General features: G+C 37.2%; 1 protein-coding gene across 7 annotated transcripts in view; it reads right to left on the bottom strand.

Annotated features, from left to right (window-relative positions):
- Positions 1-393: 393 nt before the first annotated feature.
- Positions 394-12681, bottom strand: part of MEI4 (meiotic double-stranded break formation protein 4) — a 262395-nt gene continuing 250107 nt past the window's right edge. For all 7 annotated transcript variants that reach the window (XM_054698967.1, XM_054698970.1, XM_054698969.1 and 4 more), the window contains one exon: positions 394-1225. In XM_054698967.1, the coding sequence (XP_054554942.1) occupies positions 977-1225 (249 nt within the window). In that variant the 3' untranslated portion in view covers positions 394-976. The remainder of the gene's footprint in view (positions 1226-12681) is intronic.

Raw genomic sequence — 12681 nt, 5'->3', positions numbered from 1 at the left:
GTATACATTATGAATAGAATTACTAATTTTTATTTTTAAATACTGATGGCATTCAGGAATGTAGTTAACTTATGAAATAATATCACACCTAATTAATAAAGCAAATTTGTGAAGCCCCAAATTGTGCTGTAGGAAAGTATATAATGTGTGCTCATTAAGCTAGTTGGTTATGATTTTTATAATTGAAATAGTCAATGAAGCTGTGTAACTGGAAAATTCAATCAATCCTTTTAATAAGTATAAAATATATTTCTGGACAGATGTTAGAATTTGTAAAAAATATCCTTAATGAATTAATTACACAGAACAATTACTTTTTAACAATAACTGGAATATCATATAATTAACAGAAAACAAACATTTATTGAAAACAAATATAGAACATTTTACATAACTAAATTTGTAAATACTAATACATTGGTTTTATTTAATTAAAGGCCATTAGGTTTCCAAATGTTAAAAACTCTTCTCCTTCGACACAGTCCCCTCTATGATGACAGACATGAAAGGATGTAAGATGATACAAATGAAGGTAGATAGGAAAATGTTTTAAAAATGACATTTAAAAACCACTTATTACTCTTGATAAAGCAACAAAACAGGCCTTCTTTTACCTTTTAAATCTATTACATGGGAATCTTTCAAAATGTAAACCTCTTCATGAGATAGTCAACTAATGATTTATTTCAGATAACAGAGTAAAACTATGTTTAAGTAACATATTGTCAGGTGTAGTTACATGAGAATCAAATGCATTCTCAACTGAAACAGGCTGATTGTTATAGAAATGTGATCCATAATCATTTATATACAATTTAACATCATTAAATTCAATTAATAATTGGATTTGAGATAGATTTAAAATGCTCATTTAAAAATATTCTTGAAAATCTTTTAAACAAAAGATCTTCACACATTCAACTTAGTATGCTAATATGCTTCTGAAATTGTATATTGCTAAAGTAGAGAGTTATTTTCAAGTTTCTTTCCCTTCTGAGTTTAAGAGAATTCCCAGTCTCCACAAATAAAAAGTAAATAAAGGAAATGTATCAGAAAGTTGGAAAATAATTTCATCATGCTTGTGAAGAAATTTCTTGATTTCTTGGTCATTGTGCCCTGTATCTGAATTGTTATCTTCTTTAGTCTCCTTTAGAAGAAGCTGCTCCAGAACCCAAAACAGGGAAAAAATATTTTCATAGCGTGTCACATCATAACTGGTTTGCACCTATAAATAAATAGTAAACTCCTTAAAAATTTCTGGGTTTAGTTGTGTGCAGAAAAATGCCAAATAGATTAAAATTTCAGACAAAATGTAAAACACTTATTTAGCCCTTTCTGTCTTCTTTCTTTGGTTAGAATGGCTGCAAGGAGAAAACTTCCTTTTTTCAGAAGCTTTACAATATTGGTGAATAACATTTTTTGATCTTAATGGTTTACAAAGCTCCGAATCCTTTCCCTATGCTGCTGCTATAATTCATTACTCAGGTAAATGTAGAACACTTAATAAAAAGTTTTAGATACATCAAGTATGTGTTGAATTCAACATTTTGCCAAAGACTTTGAATGCATGATACTCCTGCCAATGATACAAGGATCTTCTGGAGTAGGATTTTAGGAACATCTCTCCAAGTACAAGTCAGCCCTACAGTAGTTTTATGATCAACATAAGTGACCAGATATAATCCTTTCCTGAGTCTACACAGGTCAGGGAGGAGTGGGATAAGATTATGTAGTAGCAGATACATGGTTATGAAGAGGGAAAATGTAGGTGTGTCTTGTTGAGGCTACTGTTTGACTTAGATGGCTTAAGAGTGAGGTGAGCCCAAAAAAAGGCCTAAGGAGTAGACAGTGGAAAAGCACATCTTGAGGGAATTCAGGAATCAGGTGAAGATGTAAGCTGACTTCATTGTCTGCTCATTTATAAATGTGTTAGAAACATTCACCAAATCTACCCACTGTAATGAAGACAGAGGAAACATTCTTGTACAGGCCAGAGGCATGTTCTCTTCAGAAAGGTGTTTCGATAACCAGCATATGATATATTATAAATAGATAACTGATACTTTAAACTCTTAACAATAAGAACTACCTTTCCAGCTGCATTATAATGGACTACATTCCTGCCAAACTGGACTATGAATTCTTAGGTTTATACATTAATACCTATATGCAGGGTCCCTTGATCTAGAATGGCCTCCATCATCAGTTTCTAATAACCAGGACCATGATAAGCCTTTAGCCCATCACAGAAACCAGGTATCCAGTGATCATTTCTTCATCACCACAACTATAATTGGAATTATTTGCATTATATTCTCATTGGTTATATTAGTCTTATTACCTGTTTAGATTCTAAACATATTGAGAAAAGCAAATGTGATCCTGTCATTATTTCTTTTCTTTTTTTTCAAACTTTTTTTTTTTTTTTTTAGATTTATTTATTTATCTATACAAGCACTGGGTACAGTCAGAAGTGTGGGAGGGTGAGAGAATTCACCAGAGCCAGAGCAGGGAGCAGAGCAGGCAGAAGGACCGAAGTACACTGCTGAGGGGAGCAGCGGGCGGCAGGAGAGGTCTGCGCGCCATGTGGGACCCTCCTCCTGTGGCCGGGGAGCAGCTGGGGATCGAACCGGCGTCGCAGAGGCCGCGAGCAGCTTCGCAACCCAGCGCTCAACCGCTGCGCCACCGGGGAGGCCCGATCCTGTCACTATTTCTATAATTTTTACAACAATGCCTTTCTTGACCACAGTAGAACTCTGTATACATTTGTTAATGTATAGTCCAAATTCCTATGAGTTAACAGATAATTCTTTAGAAGACTTTAAACTATTGTTATAAACACAGCTGTTTATGACTATTTAGACATTAACAGAAATCAGGTAGTACTCAAATACGCATTCCTTAAGAAAAAGGAGAATTTATTTCATTCACTTGAAGCTTTAACTACAAAAGGAGTATTACAATGATTTAAAATGACTCTTGGTAACAATACGCAAATGAACTTTAGGTTCCCCTCTACTGGTAATATTTGCTGTATATTCTATTTTTTACCATCTTGGGCCTTTCAAATACACTAGGATTTTGTTTACCAAATGATACTCTTTTTTTTTTTTTTCATTAGGCGAACTTTTTGTTAACTATGTTTCTAGTATATAACAAATTCATGAATTATAAAAAAATTGTGAAATTGTGCTTATTAAAGAGCAAAGGGAAGTTCTCCCTCCTGATAAAGGCTATAGCATTGCAGGTAATTTCAGGGCAAGGGTATAAAGCAGCCAGAGTGGGTCACGTACTTCCCATTTGACCTGAGAATCTCATTTTGGGCATGGCTAGCCTGGTTCCAGATGGTCTGGGGTCCCCTCTATAGTGTCCCATTCTTTATTTTTAGACTTTACCTGTTACTCTTATCAGTATCTATGTTTTGGGTTCCACCTCTATCCTAAATGCCTTTTCCCATAATAAGTAATTGGGTAAACTATTTTGCTTCAGAATATTAATAGCTTATAAAATATTAATTTGAAATGAACTCTTCTCAGTATACACTTACGTGTCTTAGCAGCCCTCCCTCTCAACGGATTAAAACGGCATGTCTGTGGGGGAGGTCTTTCCTGTAATTCCCAAATTTCATCACAGTGGCAGCTGCCTGCTCTGCTTAATCATATGCTCAGGCACTTTCTGACTTAGTACATAAGCTGAATAAAACTAAAATAAATGGTACTGGGGTGAGAGCTGATATTTCTACCATGTTTTGATGTAACTTTTAAATTCTCAAAATGCCCACACAGGTGTATCATACCCACTTAGAAAATCCCCAAGCATTTCTCTTGAAAACCCCACTAGGAAGACTGAGCACACCTGAATACACAGCAGGATGGCTGTGTGCAGCTAACACAGTGCTGTTAGATTTTCTGTCTGTCTAGTCTTTAGAATTGAAAGAACCTTGAGAGAAAGTTTTGAAAGTGCCATGACGAATTCTTATTAACTAAACCCATCTCGTGCAACAGGGGATCTTCAGAAGAGGAGACACTTCCCTGATAGAAAAACCACCAGATATTTTTATAGAGCATTTTCAGAATTTAAACATACTTTTTCTATTCCTTAATTGGACTTGAGAAAGTGTGTGCAATAAATATATCATTAAATGGTAAAATACTCGTATTTCCTTTACATGCTGCTGAATTTCATTTCAAAACTTAGAACTTTAAGACTATAAACATATCATGAAAGTTTTCTAATTACTGTTTTATTTGAAATTCAATGAAGGTTAACCTGATGTTTTTTTGTAAGAACTTAGTATCCTTTGAAGTAGACATGGCTACTTGCTTACCCCAAAACCATTTCTCATTTCTTTTTCATCAATAGAACCTCAGATTTGTTCAGGTTGATGATTGATCAAAAAAAATATTTTTACCAGTCTCCCTTAAGAGTTGTAAATATAAGCAGGTAGGTGGGGCTTCTGGAAAAACTCTTAACAGTAGGCAAAATCTGGTGGAATGTCATTTTGGCTTCCCTGTTCACTGTGGTTCCTGCTTGAAGTATAGATAGAATGCTTGCAGGTGGTGCAGGATCTTGTAAGCCAGAGGATGAGGCCACCCATGGGCTGGTAGAAAGAGGCTGATAGTCCCCAGTACTGCTGGTCCCCCTGCACTACATGAGGGTTCTGTTTTGATCTTAAAAAATTGGAAACTTAATGGTACAAGAGATTAAAAAGCAACCTATGAAGCTATCCACAGCCTCTGCAGCACAAGTTCAATCCCCAGTCGGCCAGGGAGCTACCCACATGGTGCGGCAGACCTCTCCTATCTCACCTGCTGCTCCCCTCAGCAGTGTATTTCAGTCAGTCTGCCTTTTCTGCTCCCCACTCAGTCTCTGATGAATCCTCTCACCCCCCACGCTGCTGGCCTGTACCCCAGTTCTTGTATGCATAAATAAATCTAAAAAAAATGGAACCTTGAAACTTCACCTAGGCAGGAAGGGAACTTTTAAGGTTCCTTAGTATTGAAAATGTACTTTCCTCTGCTCTCTGACACAGAGAGGGCAGAGATGCCTAACTGGCAACATTCCTTGGCAGCAGAAAATTTAACAGAGGTAGTATATACATTTTATAGTGTTACTGGCAATTTGGGTGTTTATATTTAATGCTGAAAAAATAGGAAGAAATGTAACAGTTAAATGCAACAGTATGATAATTTATGTGTGCTAACCAAGGGCAGGTAGAAGTGCAGTCTGACACATTCAGCAAGAAGCATGCTGCCACAGAAGGGGTAAAAACAACACGCCATTTTTCTTCTTGCTACAAGTGCAAGAGGTGAAGGAGAAAATTGGATCATTACAGAGCAGAAAATCAAGTCAAAGAGCATAGGCACATAAGCTAAATGTTAAATTAAATGTTCACCGAATATAACATACCATTGCCTCAGCATCCTACATGCATGCCAGGTTTTATTAGATAGAAGCAGTAAGTAAGGTACAACTAAAATTAGTAGTCTCTCAAAGAATGAACTCAACATGGCACTTTAAAGAAAAAGGTCAATTGTCACCATGATAATTAAGTGGGAATCTCACCCCTGAGTTTTAATAACATACCTTTTTTTAATCTACTACTAGGCAAAGAAGGCAGCTGCAGTTGAGGAGCTGAGGAGGATGAAGTTAGCTTTATTACCAGATTACTAAACAGTGTGCAGCTTCTGACAGGAGAAAGCACAGAAGAGCTGACAGTAAGCAGGGGCTTAGCTCGGAACCCAGTGCAATGCTGTACTGGATCATGGCAGCAATGTTCTAGAGAACAGAACCAGATCCATGTCACGTGTGCATACACATTATATAGTCAGTGAACTTAATGCAACAGAAATGATGTCCATTTAAAACTGTGTCTTCTAGGGCCTCCCCAGTGGTGTAGCGGGTTGAGCACCATGCTGTGAAGCTGTCCACAGCCTCTGCAGCGGCAGGTTCAATTCCCGAGGGGCCAGGGAGAAACTCACATGGCATGGCAGACTTCTCCTGCCTTGCCTGCTGCTCCCCTCAGCAGTGTCTTCAGTCCATCTGCCTGTTGTGCTCCCTGCTCTGTCTCTGGTGAATTCTCTCACCTTCCTGTGCCTCTGACTGTACCCCAGTTCTTGTATAAATAAATAAATCTTAAAAAAAAAAAAACCTGTGTCTCCTACAAAGACTCTGTTCTATCATTTTTGATTTTATGCAACCTGGGTGCCAGACTCATACTGAAGGAATATAAAGGAAATGGCTGATTGGAACAGAATGTAATTAATTAGGGATGATTTCCTAGAGATGAATTGTGAGTCAGGCTCAAAGGGAGTGAGGGTATAGACTGGTGAATCATCTTTTGATCAAAGTGTCAGGCAAAGAACAACAAATTGATTCAATAGCTATTAATCCATTTTGTGTTATACAATTGATGGTGTGATTATCTGTCTAAAATGTTGAAGGTAGAAAAGTGGTTCTCAGGGGCTTAAGTCTCATTGTGGGAAAACGTAAATAAAAAGTTCTAAACTATTTGTTAAAACTACTAACATTTGGGATCTTGATATTGTGCATCGTTTCCTGTGGGAAAGTCCAACAAATATGCCAGTTTCACACACAAAGATATTCATGAAAGGAATATACATAGCAGAAGACATTTTAAAACTGTCAAGAGTCTTTTTTTTTTTAAAAAAAATAATGATTTTCTCATTTACCTACTTTTCTCAAACCTGTTTCTGGAGGCTAAATTTAAGTAATAAGGTAACAAGAAAATGAGTAGACTGAAAAAAACTGGCCTAGACTGGAAGAGGGGTTTGGAAAAGAATCACAGAAGGCGAGGATGATTTGTATTTGTTTGACAAAAATATGGATTGAGACTGCCAAAAAGAACAGATGTGGCAGAGCCCCTGTTGTTTGAGATCTCTGAGAAAATAGACCATAGTAAGCAAGGTTTTTCATAAAGGAATATCACCAATTTAACACATTAGTTTCCTTTTAAATACCAGCTCAGATACTTTTTATATGACCTGGGAAAGTTATCTAATCTTGTTAAACCTTACTTTCCTCATGTAAAAGTTGAAATTAAAAGCAATAACTCTGGCACTGAGTTGCTGAGAGTATTAAATTAATATATAATAACATAATATATAATTATATAGCATAGGAGCATACACCTTTGAATAACTATCATCTGTCATAATTATTTTTAATTTGTTACATTTAATTTTTTTTAAAGATTCATTTATTTGTTCATATACAAGAGCTGCGGCACAGGCCAGAGACGCAGGGGGTGAGAGGATTCACCAGAGACAGAGGGGGGAACAGAACAGGCAGACCGACCGAAACACACTACTGAGGGGAGCAGCGGACTAGTCAAGAGAGGTCTGCCGCACCTTGTGGGTTGCTCCCTGGCTGGCGGGGGATAGAACTCATGCTGCAGAGGCTGCGGATTGCTTCACAGTGCGGTGCTCAACCTCCTTGCGCCACTAGGTAGGCCCAATATTTGTTACATTTAATTTAAAATTTGAATATAAAATTTTGAATATCAATTACTTTGTATTGAATATAAATAATACATTTGGTATTCAATGAAAAATAGTTTTGCTTTTAAGAATGATAAATACATATAGAAATATGTGTGATTCAATATGACATGATTTGAAAATAATGTAAAACTTTTAACAGTCATATTTTAACTCCCAGTGAAAAAGACTTAGTCCCTATATAGATGTACTTTCCACCTAAAAGAAGGCTACTGTATAATTCAAGTTCTCTACTGTGGTGAGTTGTTGGAAACATTTCTAGCTTACCATGAGTTGTTCATGGAGAGGTGCATTAAAAACTTGAGGATTCATCTTCACTTTCATCTATCAAGAACATCTTTCACCGATTGTAATAATTAGGCAAAGAATGTCCTTCTTACATAGAAGGGTGGTACTGAAGAATGTAATGGTGAGATAATCATTTTAAAGCCCTGAAGAAGGTGTAATAAACATGGAGTCTTATAGGAAATGAACAACTATAAAAAGATCTATTTGGTCTGGCCCCTACCTTCTTCCACCCCCTCATGTCAGATAAGGAATGCCATATAAGGAATCCAAGAGATGAATTAACTTGCTCAAGTCTATTCTAGAGGTAGGCAGGTAAAAGTGAGTTTCTGATCCCTAAGTAGTATGTCCTTTTGGTGACTAAACCAATAACATAACAGAGTAAATCCCAAGTTCTTTAAAATTTTATCTTTGCACATTTCTCTGGGGAATTAGCCTGTGGCTTACTCCCATTGTCTTTTCTTGGTAATCAGATTAAGCAGATTGATAGGTATGATTATAAGAGATTTTCACATTGATTTTAATCCCCTAATTTAGTCCTATTAAGAATAGAGTACACAGCAAAAGAGACCATAACAAAACCAGAGAAAACCCACCAACTGGAAGAACATTTTTGCACACAACACTAATGATAAAGGACTGATCACAAAAATCTACAAAGAGCTGATGAGGCTCAACAAAAAACAAAGAAAATAATCCAGTCAAAAAACGGGCAGAAGAGCTAAAAAGAAACTTCTCTGAAGAGGAAATGCAAATGGCCAACAGGCATATGAAAAAATGTTCAACATCACTTGTAATCAGGGAAATACAATCAAAACTACCATGAGATACCATCTTACACCAGTGAGAATGGCACATATTAAAAAAACTAGCAACAACAAATGTTGGCGAGGTTGTGGAGAAAAAGGAACTCTTGTGCACTGTTGGTGGGAGTGCAAACTGGTCCAACCACTATGGAGAGCTGTGTGGAGATTTCTGGACCTACTAAACATAGAGCTTCCATATGATCCAGCAATTCCACTCCTAGGTATTTACCCAAAGGACACAGAAACATCAATTCCAAAGAGCACCTGCACCCCTATGTTTATAGCAGCACTGTTTACAATAGCTAAGCTTTGGAAACAGCCCAAATGCCCAAAAATAGATGACTGGATCAAGAAGATGTGGTACATATACACCATGGAATATTACTCAGCGTTCAAAAAAGATAAACACATGCAATTTGCAGCAACATGGATGGCGCTGGAAGGGATCATGCTCAGCGAAATAAGCCAGAAAGAAAAAAAAAATACCGGATGGTCTCACTCATAGCAGGAATCTAGAAAACTTAAATAAGGGACCAGGAAAAAGAATAACTATAAGAAAAAAAAAATCAAAATTAACAAACAACTATGAACCAGAGACACTCTATGGGGGTTGGGGGGCGGGGAAAGGAGGGATTGGGGTCAAAATAAGGGGGTTGTAATTGTGTGGGGAATATAAAAATAAAATTTAAATAAAAAATAAAAAAAAGAATAGAGTCCCTGTTCTAACAGATCTTCTGAGTTGTCTTAAAATAGCTCCACCCTGCTTTCCCACTGCTTTCCCAGGACCTGTACTCTCAATTATGAACTATCAACCTCACTCATAGGAACTTTTTTCATTATTTTGTACTACAATATTAAATTTAGTCTGGCTAAAATCCCTTTTAAGTATATTTGAGAAGCAGATAGATCATTTATTAATATGGTCTTTCATCATATTAGTTCTTTTTTTTAAAGATTTGTTTATTTTTATACAAGAACTGGGGTGCAGCAGAGGCTGCGGACAGCCTCACAGTGCGGCGCCCAACTGCCTGCGCCACCAGGGAGGCCTCATATTAGTTCTTGACAAAGTAACACAAACTAGGTAACATGGTTATTGATATTATTAAGTGAAAATCAGGACTGGGCCTCCCTTGTGGCACAGGGGTTAAAAACAGTGCTATCAAGTTATTGCCAGCTACTGCAGCACGAATTCAATCCCTGGCCAGCCAGGGAGCTAACCCACATGGTGCAGCAGACCTCTCCTGCCTCACCCGCTGCTCCCTGTTGCAGTGTATTTCAGTAGATCTGCCTGCTGTGCTCCCCACTCTCTCTGGTGAATTCTCTCACCCCCTGAACTTCTCGTTTATACCCCAGTTTTTCTATGCATAAATAAATTTAAACAAATCAGGATTCAGAAACTGGAATAAAAGCAGCTAAATTTTCTAAGAACTAATTTAATTAGGGGTACTTAGCACTTTAAAAATTTGTTTCTGTCTGCCTTATACATCTCTCTTTAAACCCATTATAAACATTTATTGGCTACCTTCATGTACAGGGACGAGAGAAATGAATAGGGCAGGATTCTTACCTGTGTAAGAAGTAGTATGTATCTAGGGAGACAAGTAAATAAATATTGGCAATGCAGAGTGCATGTTTTAAAAGCTATAAAGGAACTCTAGAAAAGACTTGAGTCCTAAGATGTGAGAAGCTAAAGGACTGAAATGAGTTTAATCATGAAAGATGATGGTGCACGTTTACGTCTGCTGAGATGGTATGAGGGGAATCTTTGGAGAGAAAATTTGCAAATTATTGTTAGCAAAGGTAAAACACTTGTTATGACTATAGGAGCCTCTGTCTGTTTGGTGAATATCATTAAAGCAAGGGAGAGGCAGAGAATGAAAAAAGAGAGTAGGAAGGGATATCACTAATCTCTGCAACAACTCACTCAAGCAGAATCCCTCTACTTCAGCCTTCTGGAGAGCAGTGGGACCAGAACAGAATGATTGGTATGTTCAGGCAAGGGCCAACTCAGTTCTGTGTGTTAATCTTAAAGTGTGTGTATGGCTTTATGAGATCTATGGTCATTTAAATGTTTGATACTTATCTCCCTGAAGGAAGTTATAGATAACAAGAGAAAGCACTAACATAGTATTTTGCACTGTCTCATTAAGTTAAGCCATTCTCAAAATGTAATTAAGACAGAACTTGAGAAAAAGAAATCAAAGCAGGTGAAATATCTGATGTATAATGGAAAGAGAGCACTGGATGGCCATGATTGATGGAAAACAAATATCCAGATAGCCATGGCAGGGGGGGAGGTGGGGGGTGTGGGGGGAATCAGTGAAAAACTTTCTTTTTTTTTTTTAATAATAAATTTTATTTTTATATTCCCCATACAGTTGCAACCCCCCCTTTCTGATCCCAATCCCTCCCCTCCCGCCCCCCAGCCCCCCAAAAGTGTCTCTGTTTCATAGTTTTTTGTTGATTCTGATTTTTACTTTCTTATAGTTATTCATTTTCCTGGTCCCTTATTTAAGTTTTCTAGATTCCTGCTATGAGTGAAACCCTCCGGTATTTTTCTTTTTCTTTTTGGCTTATTTCGCTGAGCATGATCCCTTCCAGCGCCATCCATGTTGCTGCAAATTGCATGTGCTTATCTTTTTTGAATGCTGAGTAATATTCCATGGTGTATATGTACCACATCTTCTTGATCCAGTCATCTATTTTTGGGCATTTGGGTTGTTTCCAAAGCTTAGCTATTGTAAACAGTGCTGCTATAAACATAGGGGTGCAGGTGCTCTTTGGAATTGATGTTTCTGTGTCCTTTGGGTAAATACCTAGGAGTGGAATTGCTGGATCATATGGAAGCTCTATGTTTAGTAGGTCCAGAAATCTCCACACAGCTCTCCACAGTGGTTGGACCAGTTTGCACTCCCACCAACAGTGCAGAAGAGTTCCTTTTTCTCCACACCCTCACCAACATTTGTTGTTGCTAGTTTTTTTAATATGTGCCATTCTCACTGGTGTAAGATGGTATCTCATGGTAGTTTTGATTTGCATTTCCCTGATGACAAGTGATGTTGAACATTTTTTCATATGCCTGTTGGCCATTTGCATTTCCTCTTCAGAGAAGTTTCTTTTTAGCTCTTCTGCCCATTTTTTAACTGGATTATTTTCTTTGTTGTTGTTGAGTCTCATCAGCTCTTTGCAGATTTTTGTGATCAGTCCTTTATCATTAGTGTTGGGTGCAAAAATGTTCTCCCAGTTGGTGGGGTTTCTCTTTGTTTTTGTTATTGTCTCTTTTGCTGTGCAGAAGCTCTTTAATTTGATGTAGTCCCAGCTGTTTATCTTTGCCTTCACTATCACTGCTTTGGGTGATGTGTCTGTAAAGATGTCTTTGATGTGCAAATCAGGTAGTGTTTCGCCTATATTTCCTTCTATATATTTTATGGTTTCAGGTCTTATGTCTAGTTCTTTAATCCATTTTGAGTTGATTTTCGTGTATGGTGTGAGGTAGTGGTCAAGCTTCATTCTTTTGCGTGTAGCGACCCAGTTTTCCTAGCACCATTTATTGAACAAACTTTCTTTGCTCCAATGCATAGTCTTTGCTCCTTTGTCAAAGATTAGTTGACCATAGATCTGTGGGTTTATTTCTGGATTTTCTATTCGATTCCATTGGTCTGTATGTCTGCTCTTGTTCCAATACCATGCAGTTTTGATGATTATGGCTTTGTAGTATAGTTTGAAGTCTGGGAGTGTGATGCCTCCATTCCCTTCTTTTTTTTTTCAGGAGAGCTTTGGCTATTCGGGGTTTTTGGTGATTCCATATGAATTTCATCAATAATTGTTCTATTTCTTTGAAGAATGACATTGAAATTTTGATTGGAATAGCATTGAATCTGTATATTGCTTTTGGTAGGATGGCCATTTTAATAATGTTTATTCTTCCAATCCATGAGCAGGGGATGTCTTTCCATTTCTTTGTGTCTTCTTCTATTTCTTTTAACAGTGTTTTATAGTTTTCTTTGTATAGGTCCTTTACCTCTTTTGTTAGATTTATTCCCAAATATTTGATTTTTTTTGTTTCAATA

Source organism: Talpa occidentalis, unplaced genomic scaffold (genome assembly GCF_014898055.3).
Source record: "Talpa occidentalis isolate TD23 unplaced genomic scaffold, MPIMG_talOcc4v2.1 talOcc4.2, whole genome shotgun sequence".
In the NCBI taxonomy this organism is placed as follows: Eukaryota; Metazoa; Chordata; class Mammalia; order Eulipotyphla; family Talpidae; genus Talpa; species Talpa occidentalis.
Note: the sequence above shows the minus strand (reverse complement) of the source record. Positions and strands in the feature narration are given on the sequence as shown.